A 27,562-nucleotide genomic window follows, 5' to 3' on the forward strand; every position below is an offset into this window, starting at 1 on the left:
CATTCTCTCCATGCGTCAGAGAAAGCATACTATGTGGTTCTCTTCCATGCTTGTGTTTGCATGCTGTGTTTGTGTGTGTGTGTGTGTGTGTGTGTGTGTGTGTCGGGGCAGGGGCAGGGAAGAGAGGTCCGCCGTTCCGCACGGTACTCACACTTTCACTTTGGAATGGGTTTAAAAAGTTGCCTGCCATCTCGCCGTCATCCCGCGGAGTTCCGGGGGGATTGTTCATGCCTGCCATGTTGTTGGGAGAATTCTAGAACACAAAGCAAACAGACCAATAAGAACGCAGGGCTCTCTCTCACTTATATACAGTAAATAAATAGACAGACAGACAGACAGACAGACAGACAGACAGACAGACAGATAGACAGACAGACAGACAGACAGACAGACAGACAGACAGACAGACAGACAGACAGACAGATAGATAGATAGATAGAAAGAATAGGGAATGTCCTCCCAATATTAATGTAGGAAATATGGGTATTTAGACACAGTGGCACTGATTATAAAGAATTACTAATTATCATAAGGTGGAACCAGTGATAAGATAAATATTCCTACAATATCTAAAAATCTCATAAAATTAACTATCAATTTGGGATTATTGCAATATTAATAGTTAATCTTAAACTACAACATTATACCTTTAGTTAACGCTAAATTAATAATATTGATCATTCGATAGATAGATAGATAGATAGATAGATAGATAGATAGATAGAGTACATTATCTAAAAATGTATTTGAGTCTCACCTTTGGCAACCCATCCATGTCACCAGAGCCTGTGATCAGAGAGATTGACAAAAGAGAAAGTTATAAACGTTAACTGTTCCTGAGAGTCCAGCTACTGATTCAACATCAGGTCCCCCCCCCGGCAGGATATCCCATCCAAGCAGGTACAAGCTGCCCTCTCACAGGTAATGGCCTTTAATTAAGCTATTTGTTTCAGATACAGATGAGCCCCAACTCCATTGGCTTCATTGATCACGTCTCACCTGTCTACAGAATCAATGGGCCTACTCACTGCCCAACTAATCTGTTTTAGCTTTGATCAATACCAGGATTCCTTTACCAGCCACAAGGGGGCAGAGTCACACTACTAAAGGCCTCTTCTCACAGGCAGTAACAGGTTATACTGAATAAACTCAGGAGTTGACGCCAAGTGCCAGCTGGGTACATTGACAGTGTACAGTTCTAATGTATTTTCTGCTGTAAGGTTTGAGTGTCTTTCATCACTCACCTAGTGATCCGTTCATATGGTGCTGCTCCATAGCGCCCATCCCACCCATTGGCCCATCAGGACCCGGTCCCATCGGGAACTAAAGGAAAATAAATACAATTTACAATGGTCATTTATCTGTACATTTTCATACTGTAAATCCTGGGCAAAATGTAACACTGTAACGATTTATTGTATAGTCAAAAATAAACAAATGAACATTACTCACATTAGGTCTGTTTCCACCAGGGCCGATAGGGTTCATCATTGTGTAGATGTTTTCACTTGAGTTTGTTGAGTCTATAAAGAAAGACACCAGTTTTTTTTAGCCTATTACTTAAACATGGCTGATACAAAATGTGCAGGCTGTGAGGCAGCTGGTTCCTCCTACACACATGGCGCTGCTTATGGTTGTAGGTATGCTCTACTGCTGTCATCCTTGTCTGATTTCCTAACTACATCCAATTGTTCTAAAAATGTGTCAAAAGAAATCCAGAAGGTGGTTTTGAGGGGTGTTGGTGGGGGTTACTGCATGGGCAATAACAAGCTGAAATACACTGAAGGGACAGGAGTGGCACTGTCCTTCAGTGTATTTGACATTGTTTCAGTTGATAATTGCCATATGTACAATTCGGCCCAAACAGCCGTTTGCCATTCTTATTTCCTTTGTGGAGGACAAAGGCTACCTGTACGTATTTTTTAGTGCCAGCAAATAATGTCAGCCAGTCAGTCAGTCCTTCACTCAATCAATCAATCTACATTTGTTTTATGAGCAATGAAAGAATCTTTTCATTTCTCTTATTTCCACAATCAAGAGATTAAAGCAAGCTATTATACAGAGGCAGTGGCAAGTCAACAGCAGCCGGTACATAATGTGTCCCTCCTCATGTGTCTGTCTGTCCTGAAAAGACTCGGAGAGATGAGGTGACCTTGATCTGACATTGCAGGCAGAAAGTTGTGAGTAGGAGATAGAGATGAGCAGGAAAAAATAAGAATAACAGATTGAAAGATAGGGGAAGAGAAGGAGGCAGTGTGTGTGTTGGGTGGCAGAGAGAGTCTTGCCTGTTAGTGTCCCTGAATCTAGCTTGTGCTGTCGTGACTCGGGGGGGTGGGTGGGGGCAGCAATATTGAGTGGGTGGTGTACGTTTGGTAGGAGGTGTGCGTGTGCGTTTGTGTGTGTGTGTGTGTGTGTGTGTGTGTGTGTGTGCACGCAGTCTTGGCGACTGCAGTGGAAATATGTTCCCTCCTGTTGTACGTGTGAGCAGGAGCGTTTTGTGCACAAGGTTGCCCCGGCAACGTATCACAATAGAGGTAAGTATATAAATAATAAATAGTGGACACAAAAAGAAGCTCTCCACAGGCCGACAGAAACAGAACATCTACAGGATGTCAGCCCACAGTGTTTTGTTCTCAGCTAATCCTCCACAGAGACATTAGATTGATGGGTCAAAGCTGAGATGGATCACTCAGTTGATTGCAGGCTGACAAGCCTCTGCTTCTCTTTTATATAGCTGTAACTGTCTCGACTGAGAAAACACAGCTAACAGAACTATCATATTTTCCAAAATATACCTCAAGTTGAAAATGGTAACAACAATTGCAATGACTGTTGTTTGTTAAGTCAATATATTAACAAATTTGCTTTTCTGGAAAGCACATTTAACATATCTGCATTGAAAATGCATGTTAGAAAGACCTTTAAAACATTTATCAATGCATCATTTAGGCCCAGTAGTATTTCACCATGTATCAATGTTTTACATGTAAAGAAATATTTCTAAAGGCCCCTATGTATTGTCTTTGCCAGTCTGTCAGAGAGAGATCAGTATCTGACAGAGGAGGTCTGATGTTTCTCAGTCAGAGCCCCTCATTCAGTGAACAGTGGTTAAAAGTGAAAATCAGTAGGGAAACTGAAGTGTATAACTCACCTCCGGGGCTAGGCATGATGGGAGTTCCTGGTGGGCCGCCTCCCCCTGGAGGGCCCTGAGGGGTGAAGGGGAAAAAAGCAGGAGAGAACGAGAGATGAGTTCTACGCACATCCAGGTAGCAGCATGCCTGTTAGGTATCACTGCATGACAGGTATTTTATGGCCTGTTACAGTAACGCGCCCACAGTCAAACAAGAGTCGATGACAGGACACTTACCACATAGTTGCCTGGAGATGAAGATGAATAAGCTATCTGTGGAGAGAATTGACCAGAGGTGGAACAAAGCATGAGACACAGCCATTATAAACACACTAGGTCATATGGGAGGTAAAAGGTGTAGGCGAATGTAACTCACTGAGTTGGCGTTGGGGTTAGGCCAAGGACCTCTTCCACCAGGACCCCTGAAAAACAAACAGAGGCATTAGAAATGAGAATCTCATGGACTAATGTACCACATCTAGCCATATGATGGAAGACTCCTGGCACACAACAGAAGTGCATGCACCACTTAAAGACAAAGAGACGCTCGTCACGGCTAGAGCCATCCTCAATTAGTGATTTCTTAAGTATCACTTATACAAAAACAACCTCTCAGTTTGCTGTCCATTGCAATCACAACAACAAGAATTACATTTTCTCTGTTTTCTCTGCATCTCACAGACAAGGAAATGTGGGAAATGAGATTTTAACAATTTGATGATTAGCATAATAGAATGCCATTGAAGAGATGTCTCCAGTGATGACTGGTTGTCTCCAAAATGTGTCTGGAAACACAGGTAACACATTGTTTTTTTTTCGGCAAATACACTTGCCACTCTTATGCTTGTTTGTTCAAGTGTTTTAAATGATTGAGCAACTGACACCAAATAGTAATTCAACAATAGGAATATAAAGTAAAACCTCACTAATCCAAAAATACATGAAGTGCAGTGGCAAAACTTAATCAAAATGAAAAACATGTATGCACAAACATTACAAAAGTAATGTAATTTAATAGTAATTTATAGATACAAATTTTGCATAAGTAAACAAGGATGACTATCAGAATATCTATTTGCACTGCCATGTATTCTAATTGCAGACCCATTTAATAGACTAGTCAGTCCAGGTTATTGTGGTTTGATTAAATTAGGCTTTACTCTGCAAGCATAAATCAGACACATTGAAGAACATATTGTTTCAATCTACTAACATGTTCATGCCTGGCATCCCTGGCCCCATGGAGTTGGGAGGAGGCCTCATCCCTCCGCCATAGTTCTGCACAAAGAGAGAGACACACAGTCAGCATGGCTCCTCACACCTGCTCCGTCTAAGTCGAATGGAAAGTTTTGAATCTTAATGAAGGTCAGCGACGCTCATGTCTCCCACTAACTGGTGTTTAATTATGTGTATGTATGGGCTGCGTGTGGGCTGGTTTGAGTGGGCTGTGTGTGAAAGCGCACAGCTGTGTGTGTGTGTGTGTGTGTGTGTGTGTGTGTGTGTTCGTGCATGCTCCCCTGTGTGTGCGTTCGTGCATGTGTGCGTATATGTGTCTGTGTCTCTGTGTGCATGGTCCCCTGTGTGTGTTTGTGTGTATGTTTTCATGGTTGCCCAGCAGGGGGTTTTGGCTGGCACTGCGGGTGTGTATTTGTGTGTGTGTGTGTGTGTGTGTGTGTGTGTGTGTGTGTGTGACTGAGAGCGAGAGAGAGAGAGAGAGAGAGAGAGAGAGAGAGAGAGAGAGTATAGGGGGGCAGGCCAGAGAGCAGCTCCACTCAGAGGCAGAGTTTTGTTCAGCAGACGATTACACTTGTCGAGCAGATGCCACACCAGCTGCTGGTACGCTCACTGCCAAAGTCACCCAGCCAGGGTGGCACAGAGAGGGGCAGAGGGGCGCAGGGAGTGTGTGTGTTAGTGTGTGTGTATCTGGTGCGTATGTGTGTGTGTGGTGGGGTAGGAGTAGAGTGTGTGTGTGTGTGGGGGGGGGGGAATCAACTAGCTAACTGTTTGGTAATAGTAATTCAAAAAGACTTTCCTAGGCACACAGAGGAGTGGTATACAGTTGCTTATGCATCTTAGATTCTACAATGTGTGATGTATTACAACGATGGAGTGAGTCAGTTGTTAAAAGGAAACAATACTGCCAAAGCACACTGTCCAGAATGCCAGGATAATTGGTCAAAATGTGTCTGTGGCTGCTGGCTTGGAGCAGCAGAGTATTCTGCTTCTGCTTGTCTCCCTAGGTGGGAGCCGGCAAGTAGAATTCAACATGTAAAATTGGCGGCAGCGGTGGGTGCGCTCTGAACAGAGCCAAGCTAATCATCAGAGTGCTTCTGACATTTCAAGGCAAGTTGTGGGGCTGGCAAAACCAAATGTGCTCTCCAGCAGAGAAAAGGGATTATTTACATGCAGTTTATAGCCTCCCGGTTTGACACTGCTACTGTTTTTATGCTAGCCCTTAGTGCAAAGTAACCAAACACTGGGTTTGTTCATAAATTGAGATTCTAAGCACCGAGGCTAGCTGTGCTACAGCTGCATGGTGGGAGTGGAATGGGCTGGTAGTACTGAATGACATCATCCAGTGGGCTGACATGCTTTATAGACACAGTCCATTGCAGATAATGCAATGCAATGTTTCTCTGTTTCAATAGCTGACTTTATCAAATTGATAATATGTGTGTGTGTGTGTGTGTGTGTGTGTGTGTGTGTGTGTGTGTGTGTGTGTGTGTGTGTGTGTATTTTGGGCGGCAGTGCATCATATTGCAGTGTGTGTTGTATTCTATACCTGTGGGCCCATGCCTCCCATGCCTCTGGGGGGATTCATTCTCATTGGACCGCCCATGTTTGGATGTCCTGTGGTGAAAAGAGATGAGGAGAAGACAGAGAGAGAGCAGCTTGTTAGCATGACAGGACTTTTTAGATACATAATTATTCTACATATGGAGGGGAGGGTTTGCAACAGAGTATGTAAGTTTACAATGGCAGCCAAATTAATGAACACACTAGTTCTTATATCGTGATGATTTCCCAAATCAGATCACCGTCAGTTACATCAGAGATATTGTCCAACCAGCATCAGCTTCAAACATCCTCATGCAGAGCTGAGATTATGCTGCAAAGTGTGAAAGTGCCATTTCTACAAAACTATGCCCTTGCCCCACATGTACAAGCGTGCACAGGCTTGTCTGTCCCTACCTTGAGGTCTGGTGGGGTCCAGGCTGTTTGGCAGGAGAGGCTGTGATCCGGGGATTCCCCCAGGGGGCTGATTTGGCATACGGAGGGAGGGCCTTGGGCCACCTGGGTACCGTGGAGACATGAATGGCTGCAGGGAGGACAGAAGAAGGACAATTAGTTACTTTATTTCAGGATGATGACTAGCTGAATACTTGATAAGTTTCCTGACTGATGGATGTTGCCAAGTTGAAATATCACAGATAAGTTCACACTTCACCTTATGATAGTCATCAAGTGTAAATCCCAAACTCTGAATGTAACCTGGCCAATTCTGAAGAGTTACCCTCCCACGTCAGCAGGGGGAGCTATTGTTTTGAGGAATAATCTAATACAGTTTTGTTACACTTCCCAAGAAGGAGGGGCCTGTCATTAAGTTTTGGAAACTAGACCTCAGGTGGTAAAATCCATTAGGATAAAGGTAAAGGAGGACAGAGAAGAGAGAGAGAGGGAGAGAAAGAAAAACATATATGTAGGAGAGAGGGAGGTGGAGCAGATGAAGAAGACAAATGTAATGTAGATGGATGGGTGGATACAGCTGCGAGTGCGAGAACCAATGATTTGCATCTTAAAGTTTTGCGCATTTCGTGCGGCTGAGTGCTGGAGATTCTTCCACTGTGTGATATCAACAGATACTGGTGCTAGTAAAACGGAGACCATGGTAGTGTGATTCATAACAGGAACTGAAGACACTATCCACACAGATGTTTCAGCAGAGAAAGACAAGAACAGGCCTAGACACCCATACAGATTCAGCACATAAGCAGTGAATAATGTAAAGCACCCCAGACAGATGGTTTTCAAAATTACCTATGAGAGTATACTATGACTATGAATACCCACAATCTGGTGTAAGACATTCAGTGTTCAATAACAAAAAATAATTCCAAACTCAATCCAAAAATGTTTGTATCGAGGGGAAACGTGGTATTGATTTGAGAGCTGATTGAGAAAGAGCTCTGTATTTTGGTCATGGAGCATGACAGCAGCATGACATTCATATTATCATCTTCACATAGAGAAAGGCACAGGCCGGACAAATACAACACACAAAGAAAACACAAGACTGGCTTTCAGTGGTAATTACATATGTTTTGTGTGTGTGTGCGTGTGTGTGTTTGGGACAACTGGAGGACGAGTTATATAATCCCAAGCAGCCCTTGAGGCGAGGACTGACTAACTACTGTTTTCTCTTTCACCCTCTCCTCTCCTTCCTGCTCTCCTTCTCCTTTGCTCCCTGTCTACCTTTTAATTTTACCCTCGCCTCTCCTCTCCTCTCCTCTCTCCTCTCCTCTCTCCTCGGTGCCTTGCCTTGGTTCCATCTCCCCTCTCCTCTCCTCTCCTCTCCTTCTCTTGACCATGTTGTGGTGGGTTTGTGCGCTAAGGCTGCACAGTGTCAGGCCGTGCTGCAATATTAATGGTGTATTGATGGACTATGGGCTGGTGAGTGCTGGGCGGAGGGAGAGAGAAGGCCCTCCAGATGCACCTCCACTCCTTACAGCTGGGCCAACACAGCTAAATTATTCATCCCTCCCACCATCGTGGATGCTGCCTGTCCTGTCTGTTAGCAACAAGGGACCTGTGCGCTGTTTGTACACTGTTTGTGTGCGTGAGTGTGTGAGTGAATGAGTGAATGAGGCAGTGAGGCAGTGGGGCAGTGAGTGAGTGAGTCGGAGGCGGAGGGAGGGGGTAACAACACAGTAGCTGGGGGAAGAGGGTGAATGTGTGAATGTTTCAGTTTTACCTGTCCGTGAGGTCCCATCATGGGATTGCTGGGGTTGTGTGGGGGAGGCTGTGCGTGGGGGGAAGGCTGAGATCCTGGAGGACCCTGGTGAAGAAAAGACAGAAGGACGTGAACAAAATGCTCCAATCTTTTTTAGTTTTTTTATGTAATTCAATCATCCTTGGGAAAAAAATATATCTCATTCAATGAACCTTCATGAAATCTCTTCAGGGAGAACTCGAGAGACGCTCGGTGAAAGGACTCTTCAGATGATACACTATGATCATGCAGTATGAAACAGGACAATGTTTTAAAAGGGTGACAAATAATACAGTGCTTATACAGTGGAGGCTGTAGTAACATTTTGTCACAGGAGATTACGCCATACAGAGGACAAATGACAACAGTATATTATAATGCACCCTCACATAGCTAAGCATTCTGTTCATGAATTATCATCTTAATTACCCGATATAATCATAGAGTAAATGTAGCCCATAAAATCAGAGAGTAAATGTAGCATGTCCAATTTAGGTATATATAATTACACAACAACAAATCTAGTTATATCTATTCTGCAAAACCAAGTATTGTGGATGGAGGTCACAATGAATGCATCTAACAAGAGCCTGAGATCCATCAGTGAAATATACAGCGGGCCACATTGATTCTCAAGTACAGTAAGTATGTTAATTGCAGGGTCGGGGTCCAATCAATTCAGGAGGTGGATTTTCTTCAATATTCAAATACTGTAATGTTGTTTCTTAAGCAGCCTCTTAAATCCACTCTAGAAAGAAGTTATTACAAATGAAGGCTTTATCGTTATTATCTGGACTGCAGTTTCAATTTACATTTTGAGAGTGAATAGACCCCATCCTGGGTTAATTGACCCTCTCAGAATAAAGACCACGTTATAGAGTACATCAAAGTGAATACAGTTTCAAAGAATTTCTATAGTCTGACCTGTTTTCCTCTTCCTACAGTAACCTCATCTGACTCTATGGAGCTAGCAGCCGCTCCAGCACAGATCTGTTACTACCTGAACATCCATACGGACAGAGAGGACCACCCACTGCCAGATCTGGCTTATCTGCCAGTCTGTCAAGCACTCTGCTATCGGGTAACATTACAGGTGTGTGTGTGTATGTGTGTGTGTGTGTGTGTGTGTGGTGTGAGTTGTGCAACTGAGTGGCGATGAGTGTGAATGTGAGATCTGCCTCTCTTTCACAGGTGAAAGGAGGATCCTCTTCTCTCAGGTGTGAGTGTGTGGTGTGTGTGCTGGGTGGAGTGTGTGTGAGGGGGGATTGTGTGTGTGTGTGTGTGTGTGTGTGTGTGTTGAGAGGGGCGGGGGGTGCTACTTCAACAGGTGTGTATCTGACATCACAGTGAAAGGCTACAGGATTAGGGGATTACCCATGTGCAACATAACCTGAGACACACACACACGGACATACTCTGACAGACACGCACATGTACATACGCACACGCAGACACAGATGCATCTACATACACACACACACACACATACACACACACACACACACACACACACACACACACACTATCCCTCTGCACCTGGATAAGGACAATCAAACTATTTAACAAATCTCACTCAGATGTGTTCCTCAGCTCTAACTGATGAAACCTGATACCCTCCCTATGACAAATCATATAGTGTTTCATACAGGAGGCAGCTGCACAGATACCAGCATCTCTCTCTCCACACACATACTCTCCCTCCCTCCCTCCCCCCCTCTCCCTCACTTTCCCACCCTTCCCATTGCACCACCCTGTGCACTGTTGGCATGGCTGGGATGGTGGCGCGCTGACAGAGCTAAGCACCAGGAACCTGTCGACGCTGGTACAGTGGGAAAATAAACATGTCTGACTGACAGCTTGAAACAAGTGTGCTCCCACAGGCAGAAATATAGTGCCATTGCACTGTAAGGTGTGCCGTATAGCAGTATAGATACTGGCGAGAGAGAGGTGAGCACAAACATTACCACACATGTAATCAGACATGAGCACATATGCATGGATTGACACGCAAAAATCAAGATCAAACCAAGATTTGTGCATGCAAAAATGTAAATAAACCTGACTTTGCAGCCATCCTGCAACCGTTTCTGAATATATTGTGCAGCTAAAAGCACAGAACTATAGACCTCAGCAGGACTTTAAAGTGCTTTCTGAACTCTTGAGACATGTCAGTTTACTTTGCTAGCTGTATTGATTCTATTGAACCTGTAGGCATAAGACTGACTCTCTCACCTGAGAAGCCGACAAGTCTTTCATAAAGCCACTTATTAACTGGCTACACAGCATGCGGCTGGTCAATAATCTATTCAGGGTTTAGGAAATGTTTGCTTTCTTGTACACACAGTGCACTCTGAATGTGTTGGTACAACTATGACGTTAGTAGCGGTGGCGTTGTGGGTATTATGCCACTCTGTGTGTGTATGTTTTGGGTGGTTAACACCAGCTGTACCGGCTGCCTCTGTCTCTCAGCAGGTTTGCGCCGAGGCTAATGCAGCGCTAGCACTGTCCGACCTCAGAGGTTATTGTTGTTGAGGAGCCTGTCTGTGTGTGTGTATGTCTAACAAGACACCCCTGCGGGGTCTGGCTGCACTGGCCCAGCTGCAGCAGTCTGCTTCTCCACTGCACACAAACACACATACAGTACACACACACACACACATACATACACACACACACACCGTGCTCCTCTCTTGTTCTTCTCTATAATGTGCCATAATGGAGCGTAGCTCCTTTGGCTGGGCCTCCCTGGGCCTTCCTGCTATTACGTCTGAATGGGCCAGCATATGGCCTTTATGGCTGTACTGTTCCCTCTACAGGTCCCTGCAGAGAGCGGGAGAGAGAGACCGACCAAGAGAGAGAAATAGAGAGAGAGAGAGAGAAAGTGAGAGAGAACATTTCAACTGTCACAGAGGTGTATGGGGGGCTACTTTGAAAAGTAACGCGCTTGGCGTCTGGGTGCGTGCATGTGTGTGTGCGTGTGAAGAGGGGTTATTTGTGTGTGTGTGGTGTTGTTTGTGTGTTTTTGTAGGAGAGGGAAGTGGGGGTGGGGGGGTGGTATGGGGAGCGTTAAATGAAGCAATTAATAAAATCATTTTCTACCCGGCTAAGGAGATAACAGCTTGGCACAGTACCACAAACCCATCAACACAAGCCCCTCGCCTCCCCACCACTCATTTCAGCTTAAGGAAGACCCGCACTGCTATCCCTGATGGACCACTAACACAGAGAGAGAGAGGGAGGGAGAGAGAGAGAGAGAGAGAGAGAGAGAGAGAGAGAGAGAGAGAGAGAGAGAGAGAGAGAGGGAGAGACAGAGAGAGAGAGAGACAGAGAGAGAGAGAGAGAGAGAGAGAGAGGAATGGAAGAGTACCAGTCGTCTGAGCTTTCTTTTCCAGAACTTGTTCACTGCCACTAACACTAGAGGGCAGTGTGTAACTGCCGTCAAACTGCCGGACACACACACACACACACACACACACATACACACACACTTACACACATACACACACACACTCACACACATACACACACACACACACACACACACACACACACATACACAGAGAGAGAGAGAGACAGAGAGAGAGAGAACACAAAGCAGCCTGCTTCACTGAACACAACAAACAAAGCCAGGAGGAACAGCACCCCACACACACACACACACACACACACACACACACACGCACACGCACACACACACACACAGAGTGCATACTCATTGTCATTCCTTGCTAACATTCCAGCGAGAGCGGCAGTGGCAGCGCCGGCAGTAGGTCTCCTGCTAGCTCATGGTATATAGCATGGCAACACGTCAGCTCCGAGATGGAACACGCTATCATGGGTGTTTTCTCCCAGAGGAAGGAGATACACTGACAGCCATTTAAACATGTTAGGATGGCACCAAATGATTCACGGTGCGCTGTGCGTGTATCTGTGATCCCTACCTCAGCTAAGAGGAATGTTCAGGGCTTACAGCTGAAGTTTCACTAACACACTAGGAAAGGCTGCATGTGTGTGTGTATGTGTGTGTGTGTGTCTTGTGGAACAGTGGGACTCAACGCTACAATCAGTGTGATCCCAGTGTTTAGAATTCTTACGCCTGGGTCTAAACAGATTGGGTAAAATATATAGTATGGGAACAGATAGGAGTGAAGCAGGCACAGTATGAGACGATGGCTACATTCAAATTCACTGTTTAACTGGTGATTATTAGCAATGTGTTTGAGCTGAGTCTAACAGACTATGGTTTGAAAGGTAACAGCAGACATCAAATGGAAAAAAAAAAAAGGTTTGCTGAGGACTACCTATCATTTCCAGGTGTCCATCATTCTATTGAATCGCTGAAGGAGGAATGGCTAGGTATCGTTTTTTCGCTCTCCTCTCAGGGATAAGCGGTAACGATAAGAGGCGCGGAGGCTTCCTATCTTCAGTGGGTTTAGTTCGGGGAGAACTGAAAAGTTTCATCCGAGTCCTTTTGCATCTGTCTTTTTGCATCTTCTTTTCACAACGCAGCATTTCCGATATGGCAGAGAAAAGGGATTAAAATGTTTCAGAGACCTTTTCACGGGCCAATGTCTTTGCCTCTTTTGTCCAGCGGTCAAAGACGTCTAACATGCTTATGTCTCACTTTTTCAGATTCCAGCAGGTTAGGCAATATGTACAATGTTTCGTGTCCCAGTTCCCAGAAAAGCCACCTAACAGTCCTGTAAATATCTTCCTGCGCCCCAGCCACCCAGGATCTAAAGCTGCAGTCTTCATTCTCTGCTGCTAGAGGACTAGACTGCACCCCCTTCCCTCCCAACTGAATGGGAGCAGGATGTAGATTTGACATTTGACCCTTACAGATAATAGTACCTGGGCCACCATTCTTCAGTTGGTGCACTGCTCGTCATTCTCCCATTCAATTTAAAGCATATTTATTTGCATCTTTGCAATAAGTGTCCAGGGTGTACCCAGAGGTCAGTCTTATCTGTGGTAAATACATTACTGAGTGCAGATGCCTCACTAATTCATCATCTGCTCACACTGTCAGCTTGGAAGCGTTTTGGAAATTTGTCTTTGATACCCTGTTGCAAGTTCTTAAATGTGTAATCAAACCTAATCCTCTTGTTGTGCTTTTTGGTGTTGTCCCTGAAGAGTTGCAATTACCTGCAGTAAAACACATTGCCCTTGACTTTGCCTCCTTTTTTGGCAAGAGTGATTCTAGTTTAGTGGAAGGAAGCTGCCCCACCCCAACTGGTTTAGACACATAATGTAATGCAAGTTTTTGAGTACCTGGCGTGCCATGTGAAGGTCTGAGAATAAGGTCTACAAAGTAGAGGTCTCTGTTCTGACACTCTTTGACAGACGGACCATAGCGGTCTCTGAATAGCACATTTTATCTAATTTGTTTTCCCTGAGTGGAAGCCTAACACTCTTATTTATTTTAGTTTCTTCCTCAACTCATCTCCTTTTCTCATTATTCATTTGGTCCAATTGTCTATACATCTGCTGCATGCGTGTGCGCGTGGGAAAAATTGTAATATAAATCTTAACAGTTTCACGATAAATTCCATTTCTATTTAAGGGGCGCAGGCAGCAGATGGGAGGTGAATCCATCAACTGTACGCTATTGTCATCGGCTGTCATGTTTTGCGATCACATATCTCTAAAAGCCAATAAAAATATTTTTGAAACACACTCCTCTGCTGACGTCTCGTTGTCCTTACGTCTCCTGTCCTCCTTTCTCGGCTGCTTTCTTTCTTTTCACCCCCCCCCCTCCCTGTCGTTAACTCTGTCTCTCCTTGCCTCCTGTCCTCTTCCCTCGCTCCTTTACTGTGCATCTCCCCTCCCGCTCGCCCGTCCCCCTCGTCTCCCCTAGCTTGTCCTCCCCAGAGGGCCGTGCTGCAGCGGCGCTGGAGTTTGGCTGTGAGGAGAGGAGGATTATTAAGCAGGCCGACCCCTACTATACCATAGAGGACCACAGATCCGGGCCTGACGCCAACACACGCCGCCTTTCTTTCTGTTGTTTTTGTCACTCTTTCCTTCTCTCTTCACTCCTCTCTCTTCCTACCTAAAGCTCTTCTGGCAGTGGGCAGTCCCTCTCCTCTCCTTTTCTACTTCCCCTCTATCACTCATTCTCTCCGCTCGCTACTTCGCCCTTCCCCTTTCTCTCTTCATCCACCTTTCTCGCTGCAGGAGCCTGATGCGAGTCTTGGCCTGTGAGCTACAGATTAGGGGAGGCTGGGAGCGGACGCCCACCCCACCTCCATTCTCCTCTCCCGTCCCTCCTTTTCCCCTCTATCCCCTCATCCCTCTCTCCCAGGACTGTAGCCAGTAACAGTGTTGGGGTCACCTATGTTAATTACCACACTGCTGCAACTGGGAAAATTACTGGAACACACACACACACACACACACACACACACACACACACACAGAGTACATGTGTACAGTAGAACACACAGACAGCAGAGTTGGTGAGTAACTGTGTGTCACGGAAACAGTGAGGAAGAAGTGTGCACGAGAGCGAGAAAATAATAGTTTGAAAGACGAGGGAAACTGAGAGTGTGAGAAAATGTCATGGAGAAGGATGCCAGGCATGTGACGGAGGGAGGAGACGGAGAGAGAGAGAGAGGGGAGGCGAGAGAGTGCTGACCCGGGGTTTAGACAAGAAATTACCTAACAACTTCCTAGATTCAGTTTTAGCTGAGACAATCCATTCACAATTCTTCAACTGAAAACAAGATCATTCACTTTAATAAACATTTCAGAAGACTTTTCCACACTCTGCGCTACAGGGAAATTTCACCCCCCGTCAATCGGCTGACCTTAACTTAGCGCTGAGCGTAGCGAGATGCGAACAGCAAAATCCTTGACACAAAAATCTCACCAATATGTGGGAGGGGAAGATATGCCTCTGATGACGGCCTGAGGATGAAACAGTCCGTTTTCCCTTCCCTTGAATGGATAAATGAACTGCAGAAAATTCAGTAGCCTGCACTTTCAGCGTGGACTGCAACCATTAGTTCACAAGGGAGTGGATGTCAGCTACCTTGGAAAGCGGCATGTGTGCATTTTGCTCTAGCTGTAGTCGAACGATGCCAGAGGAATAACTTGCCTCCTTGTACGCTACTACACACGTAACTATGCTACTGTTCTGGCTACAGTGTCCACTTGATTTAGGGAAATCTGATATGTAGTTTGGGAGGGTGCAAAGAGTATTTTGTGTGTGTGTGTGTGTGTGTGTGTGTGTGTGTGTGTGTGGAGAGGGGGTGTGTGGGTGTGTGTTATGCAGGCTCTCCTTTCACACTTTTTCCTTCTTCTTTGCTTGCTTTGCTGCTGAGATGAGCTGAGCTAAGCAGAGAGAAGAGAAGAGAAGAGAAGAGAAGAGAAGAGAAGAGAAGAGAAGAGAAGAGAAGAGAAGAGAAGAGAAGAGAAGAGAAGAGAAGAGAAGAGAATATTGCTGCAGTGTTGGAGAATACTGGAGAGAGAGTCCTTCCAATCATCCATCCCCTCTCTCTTCTCTGTCTTCTGCCCATCCAAGTCTTCCTTTCTGTACTGTGAGATCTCTCTGTCCCTGTCTGTCTGTCTCTGTCTCCCCCTCTGTCTGCCATGCACACAGAGTCTATTTATGGAAAGCAATGTCACTCACGCAACACCATCAGATAGCTTTCTCCCTGGCCTGCTCGCTGCTCATACATCATTAACATTCTCTACGACCCCTGCACTCACGCACAGACACACACACACACACACACACACACACACGCACACACACACACACATAGACACACGTACACACACAATGCAGGGCACACGGCATGCTGCCAATCAACTCAGTACAAGACAATACAGGCCAACAGCTATACAGTTCCACACTGTGTTTACTTACACATTATAGGCATAGTGAACGCACAGGGAGAGCAAATGGCTTAATGCTTAATCATGTAAGATGTGCATAGCATCATGGCATACTGCATATTTTGTGATTTACTAAAGTAACATACTGTATTACATATATTATTATATTTTATAATCTTAATAGCTAGGATAACACTGATGTTTCTCATTACATTTACATGCGCTTATCCAGAGCTTCCTATTCTGCCCATTAAAGTCCCAATGAAACTGCATTTTGAGACCATCTTCCTTCCTTAATGTGATGTATTTCCTGTTGAAACAGGATATTCGGTCGGGACATAATGCAGGGAGGGATCATTCAAAAGTGTAAACCAATGGGATATCAGTTAGGGAGAGAAAGGCGGTTTTATTCGATGGGAGGGGCGGGATTTCTCCAAAATCTGCAATGTTTTATTGGCTGGAAATTTTATGTATGCCTGCTGGTACACAATGAAGTCACCACTAAAGATTTTCTGTTTTCCAGAGAGGGAAAGTAATGAGATTTTTGGTCATTTTGTTGTCATAAACTGTGAAATGTGTGTATGGCATGATAGTTAGAATGAGCTAAAAAGGTAAAAAAGTCAATTTTTCATTGCAGTGTCATTCAAGTAAGACACAGTCATTCAGTCCTTTACCTACAGAAAAATGTAACCATCCAACTATTTGCACGGATCTCAAAAAAACAGACACATTTATTTTGAGACATGACAAAATTGAAATGTGTGAGAGTAACTTGAATGCTTTTCTAGCTGCCACTATACTCTTTCACTTTAGCAGTGTCCTTGATAGTAATATCCCAGATGAATACGTTTACTTTTACTGTACTTGCTGTACCAATGATACTTAAGGAACAGTAATGTTAACTGAGTAAAATATTTCAGTACTCTTTTCACCTCTGGGGAGAGAGTGATGGAGAGAGAGAGAGAGAGAGAGAGAGAGAGAGAGAGAGAGAGAGAGAGAGAGAGAGAGTGTGTGTGTGTGTGACCTCGTCAGCCTCCGAGACAGCCTTCAGAGAACAGTGATGACAGGAGGAATTAGTGAAGCAACACAAACCAGAGAAAATAGCCCCCTCCCCTCCTCCTCTCCTCCCTTCCTCTGCTCTCCTCTCCTCCCTTCCTCTCCCCTCCCCTCCTCTCCTCTCCTCTCCTCTCCTCTCCTCTCCTCTCCTCTCCTCTCCTCTCCTCTCCTCTCATCAGTTTAGCCTACATTCTACTACTGCTTCCACTTGCATACTAAAGCAACATTTCATAGTAGGGCAAGTACAACATATCAGTAAAGAAAGTCTTTGTAAGCCAGTTACTAAGGTCTACAGCCTCAGACAGAGCAGTGGAGGTTAACAACCCAACCAGGGACATATGGGAGGGACAGAGAGAGAGAAAGAGAGAGGGGGGGGGGGGGAGAGAGAGAGAGAGAGAGAGAGAGAGAGAGAGAGAGAGAGGGGGGAACACATCTGGACAGGGATTAGGACAGCTAAAGAGGCTAAAAAAGGAGGAGGAGACAGAAGGATAGGCTTAGTGATGGCTACGGGTGGTGGTGGTGGTGGTGGTGGTGGGGGACGGAGGGGGTGGAGTCAGTGAGAAAGTTTATTTTTTTCTTACTTGAAAGAAGCCCGGGGGCATGGGTCCTCCCGGCATGCCGTCGTTGGGGGGCATGTTGCCCATCACTGGACTGGGGGCAGCGGCCGCACTCTGGAAAAAACACAAGAAACCACAGCACATACTCAGTACTCGGCTTGGTGGAGCAGCACAGGGCAAAACAGCAATCAATGAAGTCCATGGTGTTACAGCAATCCTGTATTATCCTTCCATTGAAAATAATGCAAAGAGAGAGATACGCTGTTCGGAGCAGGGGGGTAAATTCACTAAATCTAAAATCATTTGCCACCAAAACTTCCAAACCTGATTATATTGACTACATTTCTGGAGACAAATGGAGCAATTACTGATGACTGATAAGATATGATTATTTGCTAAATTATTTGACGTAGAACACAAAACTATCTCGCACAGACGCACACAGCTTAGAAGGAACATTAGTCCTGCATGCAACCCTTTTTTTTTGGATATGGCTTCCAAATATATTTCAAATTTTTCCTTCATCTTTGCTCTAAATTATAATGATAAACACTACAAAAACTAGATCAAATTTGGACTAATTTAGGTTAAAGTATGGCAGGTCAGGGTTAGAGTGCCATTCCTAATTGTTGCAGTTTTTTTTTTTCAACAACAGGTAGAAGATAGGTGTGACATTCGTTGCTCTGGTTTTGTTCTGAGGCAGCAGAAGAGCAGACAGTGGACACCTGGTCATGACTGCTTTGTCACCTCGAAAGCGAGTGTGTTAATACCCCTATTTCATTCAAATGTGTTACCTACTACACACAGTCATAGACACACACACACACACACACACACACACATAGGCCTAGCTCTCCTCCCCCTCGCCGCCCCTCCCCCACTGTAACTAGAGCTTCACTCTCTTCCAGAGCAAACAATCCCTCCATCCCTCGGCTGACCCACACGGCCCAGACACTAACTAACAGGCCCCGGGGCCACGAGGCAGGACACACACACACACACACACTCACTCACACACACTCCTGCTCTGGTGAGAGGGTGTGAAGCTGTGGGACCCTGAACAAAACATTAGAGACTCACTGAGTGTGGACACGGGCATATCCACAGGAGTCAGACACCAGCAAAGAGAGGGGAGAGAGGCAGAGAGAGAGAGAGAGAGAGAGAGAGAGAGAGAGAGAGAGAGAAGAGAGACATTTAAACAGATTGAGTTGGCAAACAAGACATAGAAAGAGAGAGAGAGACAGAGAGAGAGAGAGAGAGAGAGATCTTTCGAAGGGCTTGTGATGAGGGGTCAGATAGAGAACAGCCTGCTTTTTTAACACGGACCAGACAGCTGAGCCAGATACACGAGCACGGAGGCTAAATACTACTTATTTAGCAGACAACAGAAATACACAGGCAGTCGGCGGCAGGGCTGGAGACGCTCCTGTGGTTTTCCACCTCCCCCCTGTCTGAGATCTGGCCATGTGTTAACTATATCAGTTCCTCCCAGCCTCAACAGTGGACAAGCGTGGAGAGGAAGCCGTCAGAGTATCTAGTAACAAGGAAAGTGAAGGAGGGACAGATACACACGGGCCATCCGGATGCTTGCGGGGGTGCAGCTAACTCGCTAGCGACGCTACCGGCCTCTCTTCAGGCCTGCTGGCATTACAAAATTATTAATTCTTACCATTCACAGTCTGCTGACAGCGGAGGCAGCCAAATATGCGAAAGTCAACAGCGCTGACATAATGGCAGGTTAAGAAAAATGCAAAGCAGATGTTTAATTTTGGTTCACCAACAACCTAAGAAATATGTGGTTCTAATGGGAATCTACTGGCCCTGGAGGCGAGTGTGCACCCCACTAACATGAGGTGGTTGCATAGGCATTTACAGTAAAGGCTACAGCTTCTCATTTTATTTGGTCTCAGCAAGCGCAGCCAGACACAGTGGAGGGAGCAGCGCTGGGTGAAATCGGCTTGTTGGATGAAGCCGCTTGGTCGCATCTTTTCTGGCAAAAACACACGTGGGTCCTAAACACCGCTGACCCCAAATCGACCCGAGTAAAATGCATAATTGTGCGCTGTTATCGAACAATGGGATAGCCATAACAATGGGGTAAACACTGTATATTCACACACACACACACACACACACACACAAATACAGAGTTAGCCAGCTGTGGCTCTGTCTCAGAGAGCATTACAGCTCAGCTCATCTGCATTATCTACTGAGGGATCAGCGGAGAGAGAGGGAGAGAGAGAAAGAGGAGAGAGAGAGGGAGGGAGAGAGGGAAAGAGAGAGCGAGAGAGAGAGAGAGAGAGAGAGAGAGAGAGAGAGAGCAGGAGGGTGGAAATGAAAGTGAGAAAGGAAGAGAGAGAGAGAAGGCCAGAGAAGGCTGGATGAACGGCAGGGCAGCTCAGGGATGGGAGGAGGAGGAGGAGGAGTGAATGGAGGTGGTGCTGGCATGTAAGTATGTGTGTGTGTGTGTGTGTGTGTGTGAGTGTGTGTGTGTGTGTGTAGCTGCCTGCCTCAGCCAGCCAGCGAGGCTCCACAGTACTCAGGTGAAGCAGCAGCAAAAGGCCCCTTCTCCTAGTTGCCATGACAACCCCGACCTCAGCTCCTGCTCTCCAGTGCCCATTAAAACCCTCAGGCCGTCAATCATCAGCATGGCCAGGGAGCAGAGAGAGAGAGAGAGAGAGAGAGAGAGAGAGAGAGAGAGAGAGAGAGAGAGGAGAGAGAAGAGCAGTAGAAAGGCAGAAACTCAGTGAGAGAGCGAGCAGAAAGGAAAATGAGAAAAGGAAGAGAGAGGAAGAGAAGAGAGAGAGAAAAAGAAATAGAGATGGAGTTTAAAGGAGCCTGTGGCTTTTGATAGCTGCCCTGTTTGCCACCGCTATCTCCCTCATTCTCTCTCTGCACACAAACAAACCTGATACACAATACCTGCACACTGTTAACTCTTCACATGCATCGCACTCTTCCCTCTCCTCTTTCCCCACCTTACCATCTACCAAAATAATCTGTCGATGCAATGCATTTCATAGCATAATCTTCATTTTAAACCACTTTTTACACAGGCAGTTTTCATTCTGCATCCGTTTTCACCAACACAAACTAATGATCGGCTCGCGGTACAACATCTTCAATCTTCATTCCATATCCATCCATATGTCCTCCATATTGGAAAACATCTTCCAAATCGATTGAGAATGCAACATGTTTCCAATACTAATAGAAGCTTTCTATATTATGTTCTCTCTTCCAGGAAAGAGAAGCCCTCAGTAGAGCCTGTCAGACCTCTGGTCTGTTTGGTTTGTATTTGACAGGGGGGGATTTTGGGCAGGTAAAGTGTTGTTGTTACCCCTCACACTTTCCCTAAACTCTGTAGTTATCATGTGGCATGCAGTTCATAATTTCCTCTAACGACAGGGGTGCCATCCCCTTTGCCCCCCGGTTGTGATCCTCTTTAGCTCCATGGCGGAGGCCGGCTAGCTGGCTGGCTGGCTGGATGGCCCATAGACAGTGAGTGAGCGGCTCTATCTGTCCAGTGATCAGACCTTGGCTTCCAGGGGGTAATGGATCTGCTGTTATCTGGGGCCAGACAAGCAGGCCAACACACTGCTACCTGCTGGCCACAACAACACTGATACAGACCTGTTAGTGGTTGTGTGTGCATGTGTGTGTGTGTGTGTGTGTGTGTGTGCACGCCTGTGTTCCTTTCAGATCGCAAGGGCTCAGTCTGAGCTGCTGGACTCACCAGTTGCCAGGGCTTGACCGCACATACACACTCTCGCATGTGCATTCTCTCACACACACACACACTCTCACCCGCTCTGTCTCTCTGTCTCTCTCTCTATCACACACACAAATACACACACACACAGTCACACTCTCTCTCTCTCCCTCTCTCTCACAAACACACACACAAACACTCACAAGTGTCCACAAACACATAAAAATGTACAAAGTCCACACTGGTATCCTGAGGCAATGAACACAAAGTTCACACAAACACATAAACACATGTGCGTGCGCAAACACACACACACACACACACACACACACACACACACACACACACACACACACACAGTCCGGTCCAACTCAACTGTGAGCTTACATTATTCACACTGCTTCTTTCTCTCTCTGTCTTTCCCTCTCATTCTCTCTGTCTGCCCTGCTGCCACAAAAAAAAAAAGAACAAACTGTGAATACTGCTGAAAAAGCCGACGGGTCGAAGCTGTTAATGTAAAGATGCATCCTTGATGAGGCGAGAGGACTACAAAGACAGAGCGAGGATAAGTCTGGAAAACTTCAGTTACATCAGTGTGTGTATGCATGAATGTATTCATGCAAGAATGTGCATTTGTGTGTGCACATGTAGGTGTTTCTGTATGCATCTGTATGCCTGTGTTTATGTGTGTGTGTGTGTGCGTGTGTGTGTGTGTGTGTGCTTGTGTGTGTGTGTGTGTGTGTGTGTGTGTGTGTGCAGTGAGAAGCTGGGTGGCTTGCAGACTGGTTTGCAGGCAAGCGGAGGGTCTGCTGGTCTCATCTGGCCTCCAGTGTCTTCTGCGTCTGGGAAGCCTCAGCCCCAATCTCCGTAACCAAGCTGGGAATCCCTTGCCATCCCACTCCTAACTGTCATCGCCTCCTCTCCCCTCTCCTCCTCTCCTCCTCTCCTCACTCAGTCACCCTCTCCTCCCAGCTCCCCATTTGTCTTTCTATCACAACCTTCCTCTTCTCTCTCTTTTTTCCCCTTCCTCCCTCTCATTCTCTGTGACGCTCTGAGCAGCCTCAAGTGCTCCAATAACTCTGTCAGTGGAGTCAACTCTATAAAGATTAGCAGAGAGGCAGGAGTGTGTAAGCAGGGCTGCTGGCTGACAGATGGGTCTCCTGATCAATGGAAGACAGAGAGCGGCGGAGCCGGCCCGCTAGGAACCCGACTCCAAACATCGCAACGTGGAAATGCCCTCCATGACAGGAGCCGGCCCCTGCACAGGCATGCACACAAACACAGACAACAGGTTGCACGCAAATATGCACACACACACAGTGAGTATGCACGGAAACACGCATACCACACACACACACACACACACACACACACACACACACACACAAGCGCACACACAGTGCTTGCTTTTGCCTTCCCATAGCTCCAGCAGCTGTTGTGTCAATCAGGTGAATTAATTACCAGTAAACAAATCTGCTTGGGATCCCCCCACAGAACACACACATACACACACACACACACACACACACACACACACACACACTCTCCCCATATCCCTCCTCCCCACACCACCTCTGTCTCAGAAGCATCTCCTCCCCACATCAGGGCCCCAGGAGCCTGGATCTGCCTCCCAGCGCTAAGCCCAAGGGGAAGGCACTGTGGCTGGGGGACCGTCGCCTTGCGTTCCCCCTCCTGCCCTGGAGCACCTGCCTTAACTCCCGCTGCTGCCTCTCAGGCTAACCAATCAACCTATGGCAATTCACACATAATACCTGACGGGAAAGAAAACAAAACACACACACACAGGCGCACGCACAGACCAGACACCTGACTACAGCTCTGAGATGAAACAAACAAATGCCGAGACACAGACAGTCAATTCCGCTCGTCAATTCTTGCCTCCTGTACACATGACATTGATGTGGTGGCTCTCTGTGTGTGTGAGGGAGAAGGTGCTGCGGAGTTGGATGCCTGGTGACAGACTCTGGGGAGGGATACGTAGCTCATGACAGACAAAACAACCGCAAATCAACAAAGAAAACAAGCAAACAACAACAAAAAAAACATAGAGAAATTGTTGTATAATGCATAAGAAAGCCATATCCAACTATTAACCTGCATATTTACAAGTCAAAATGTAATTTACACATCTGTTCGGTGTTGCAGTGTTAGCACAACAACAACAACAACGTTGAAGTTTGGAGGCTTAGTTAGATCCTACTTGGGGCTTTAGTGCTAAATGAATGTGGTAAATGAAAGTGACACAAACATGCGTGAGCTGGGTAAAACACATGTCCTGAGAAGGTAATTCAGCAGCTGGCCTCCTGACACACACACACACACACACACACACACATCACACGCACACACCCGGAGGCCTTTATTGGCGGTGTCGGTAGTTAATGACCAAGGCTTGGTGATGGCCTGCTGCTCGCTCTGTTGACCCTCTCTAACACAGGTCCCCCCTGCTGGCACTGCTCTTTAATTACACACACATACACACACACTCACACACACACATACTGATCTGTAACCCCCCCCCACCACCACCACCCTCCCCTCCACCCTCTGCCCGTGGCCTTTCACTCCCTCATTAGGCAGTTGGTGTTGGGTAGAAAGTCACTAGAGGACCAGAGGACAGGGTGTCACAATGGGGCTCGTACACACACACACACACACACACACACACACACGCACATACACACAAACACACACACGAAGAATGAAAGAGACAGACTTGCACATACACTCACAGCTACTAGCTACATGCCTAATTGAAGATTATTAATGCTGCTAATTAGGGAATAATAGAATGACTGGAGCTTGGAGACAAAACCTAATGTGAAGAATACAGTAGAAGGTACAAGTGTCTGTGTGTGCGTGTGATTGTCTGTGTATGTCTGTGTGTGTGTCTGTGTGTGTGTAAGAGTATGAGTGCCACCCTGACACCCCGTCCTCGAGCAAGTATGTGTGTGTGTGTGTGTGTGAGTGGGAGAGAGAGAGTGTGTGAGGGAAGAGACAGAGGAGAGAGTTAGGGAGAATGAAGCGCTGATTCTATCACGCTCTATCTCTCCTCTGTCCTCTGAAATCCCTGGCTGGGCAGGGTTGAGCCCGGTGTCACACCACCACTGCTCTTATTCACTGAGTCCACCTCTCTAGTCTGTATCCAGCCGGGCTTCAGTCAGCGCTCGGCCCCGCAGGGTCAGAGAGGGCTGGAGATCTGAATGGAGCAGGTAGATCATCCCTAAACAGGCCACTCCACAGGTGAAGGCACAGACACACATGCACTCACACACAAACACACGGCACTTGACGAAAAATTACACCCTAAAACACTTTGACACTGCAATCGGTGCATTCCTAGGTCCATTTTGTTGTTAGGTGGTGTGTTTTTCTTATTCCTGTGGATAACTAGCCAAACATACACGACTTGGCATCACACTGAGCAGTTACAACAGAGTTTCATAGCAGAAAAAATGTCAATCTAAAACACCTCAATGTCATAAACGTCAGGTTTTGTTGTTTTGGTGATTTTGTCCCTCGGACCCAAGTCTGAGAACGAATATCTGTATTGTAGGTAGAGAGATGACCATGAACAGTGAAACTATGATCAAAATAGTCATTCTCTAATTGCATTAACTTCTTGTAAATGAAATAATGCTGAAGTTTAACAATTCATCAATTTGCTGGGGACCCCCTGGAACCACCTCAGTGACCTCTGGTGGTCCGCAGACCCCACGTTGAGAGAGTCAAAGAGCAAGAGCTTCAACAATCATACATGAAATCCATCGTAGAAGAGGAAGAGATATCAATTTCTCCATCCGCAGTAGCCTCAATAGACCATAATGCAACACTTTCACAAAACATCCTATGTTTTACGTAAGGGGCGTAACGTGCGTTTTTCTCAACTTTAAAAGCTCTCGCTCCACTATCGCTACACATATACTCCACAGCTGAAAATCAACAAGTTCAAGCCCGTCATGTGCTGGTTGTTTGAAAGGCATTCTGGAAAACATAGGAAATGACTAACTGAAGTAGAAGAAGAGAGGCAGGTTGAGGGAAAGCGGGTGCAACAAAAAGGTAAATTCCAACACGTCATCAGAAAATAACTCCTGGAATGTAATGAACATCACAGATTGATGATATATAGCAGTGTAAGAGTATCTGAGGGTGGAATTTTCCTTCAAGCACTAACACATACATGTGCACACACAGACACACACACACAAACACACACACACACACACACATTCAAGCACGTAGACATAAGACAGAGCCACAAATACTGAACTACATTTACATATTTGTCTTGCACATCATGTATATTTAATATAAATTCACATATGTATTTTCTTCATATTCCCAAAACACTCGAATTGTAATAATGTAGATCGCATTTATATTGTTATTTTATACTGTTTTCGCCTATTTCATACTGCACATATTTAAGATTTTTGGTATACTAATGTTTTATTCTATACCTTTTCCCATACTTTTCCTTCGTACATTCTACTTAACATGTTCTGGTGTTCAAAATTATTGGTTGCGTATGTTTAACCCCCACATGCTATATTCTTGTATATATTCTATGTTCAGTTTTTCTTCTGTTTTTCTTTGCTTTACCCTATTTATTGCTGCACTGACCCAATTTCCCCACAGGGATCATAAAATTTTCATCTTATCTCTTCTCATCTTATCTTTACATTTTAGCCGTTTAGCTTACACTCTTATCCAGAGCGGCTTACAATGAGTGCATCAGTAGAATAAGCCTAAATACCTAGATCACCAAAATTAAAACGGCCTTAGTGCCCTGACAATATTTTACATTGAGGAATTACTAATTTCCTTGAGTGGTCATGTAAGATTAAAGTGCTAGGAAAAGGAAAAGAAAGAATAAAAAAGAATGAGACCTAAGGAGATTTTTTAAGAGAGCAATAAGAGAGTAGAGAGGGGATATCATTAAAATTGGTGTTTTGCAATCAACATACTGTAATAATAAAGACACACTGCGGCTTCTTATATTTATTCTACCCTCTTATATTTATTCCAAACAAACCGCTGCTGCTGCTTCCGTAAACGTAAGAAACGCATCACTTCCCGTGCAGCAGAGGATTTTTTGTGGGAAAGAGCGACCGCCTCATAGGTGTTCAAGTGTAAAAGCTTTCATAGGTTGAATCACTATTGCATGGCATCAACTGGCAATAGAGAGCAGCAAAACGGACATTTATTTATATGAACAAGTTGCGGCGTATTACTTCAACTAAACTAAATCAAATACAAAACCTGTGAAGATACTTGTTTAGTTTAGGATGTCTGCTGTGGACAATTTCAACACACACACACACACACACACACACACACACACACACACACAGACACATGCACCCGCACAGGCTGAAAGATCATGTCCATTTAATTTGATGCAGTGTATCCAACCTACAGACTCCCTTTCACACTCACTACTGTTGGAATCTGTTGCGGCTCAAACTTTGCCAGGATTTAATAATATAACATAACACTTTATCAGCCAGACCTCCTACGGGACTATTAAAAATGAAAAGAGTCTCTGGCAACCTTGTTAGCAATATCTACCTCCTCCTTATTCTTTGGCATTCTTTCATATTCTCCCGCTCACTTTTTTCTCTTTTCTCTTGCTTTGCTCGCACAACTGGATTTTATTTTTGCAGAGCTGAGAAGGTGCAAGATGAAAAGGAGAGGGAAGTGGTGTTACCTTATACCGTGAACATGAAAAAACGGAAAGAGAGACAGAGAGAGAGAGAGAGAGAGAGAGAGAGAGACAGAGACAGTGAGTGCAGGAGGGCTGTACATATTCCATAGTGCCTAAAGCGACACGGTGGACCTGAAAGGCTAACTCAGACGTCTATAGCTCGCAACAATGAAAGAATTACCATACATTACTCTGCCTAATGTGGTAATAGAGAAAATGAACTAAGTAAACACTGTATGGAGAGAGAGAGAGAGTAAGAAAGATATTGAGAAAAAAAAGGTTCAGCCTCACAGTCTACCACTCTGCTTTATTCTGTTCTGCTGTAGCAACAGAGCAGGTCTGAAATCAACAGTCCGGTCCAAATCTGTCGATAGGGGGATCAGATCCTATCTATGTGGTGCTGAGGGGTGTGTGTCCCACACTTGTGTTTAGCAACCAACAGAAACAGACCAGACATTTAAAACCATCTCACGCCAGTCTGATCCACTCACCCCATTCTATTTTAGAGTGTGTGTGTGTGTGTGTGTGTGTGTGTGTGTGTGTGTGTGTA

The 27,562-nt window shown here is 45.5% G+C and overlaps 1 protein-coding gene across 2 annotated transcripts in view; it reads right to left on the bottom strand.

The window, feature by feature from the left end:
* The window catches only part of ssbp4 (single stranded DNA binding protein 4), a 76,002-nt gene that overhangs the window by 3,462 nt on the left and 44,978 nt on the right, over positions 1-27,562 (bottom strand). For both annotated transcript variants that reach the window (XM_071921893.2, XM_071921894.2), the window contains exons 5-16: positions 17,597-17,686; positions 8,103-8,186; positions 6,323-6,449; positions 5,913-5,980; positions 4,344-4,408; positions 3,507-3,552; positions 3,368-3,403; positions 3,152-3,206; positions 1,453-1,523; positions 1,245-1,323; positions 758-786; positions 152-253 (exon numbers count right to left, since the gene is read on the bottom strand). In XM_071921893.2, coding sequence (XP_071777994.1) covers positions 152-253; positions 758-786; positions 1,245-1,323; positions 1,453-1,523; positions 3,152-3,206; positions 3,368-3,403; positions 3,507-3,552; positions 4,344-4,408; positions 5,913-5,980; positions 6,323-6,449; positions 8,103-8,186; positions 17,597-17,686 — 852 coding nt within the window. The remainder of the gene's footprint in view (positions 1-151; positions 254-757; positions 787-1,244; positions 1,324-1,452; positions 1,524-3,151; positions 3,207-3,367; positions 3,404-3,506; positions 3,553-4,343; positions 4,409-5,912; positions 5,981-6,322; positions 6,450-8,102; positions 8,187-17,596; positions 17,687-27,562) is intronic.

This window comes from Centroberyx gerrardi, chromosome 9, assembly GCF_048128805.1.
Source record: "Centroberyx gerrardi isolate f3 chromosome 9, fCenGer3.hap1.cur.20231027, whole genome shotgun sequence".
Taxonomy (NCBI): domain Eukaryota; kingdom Metazoa; phylum Chordata; class Actinopteri; order Beryciformes; family Berycidae; genus Centroberyx; species Centroberyx gerrardi.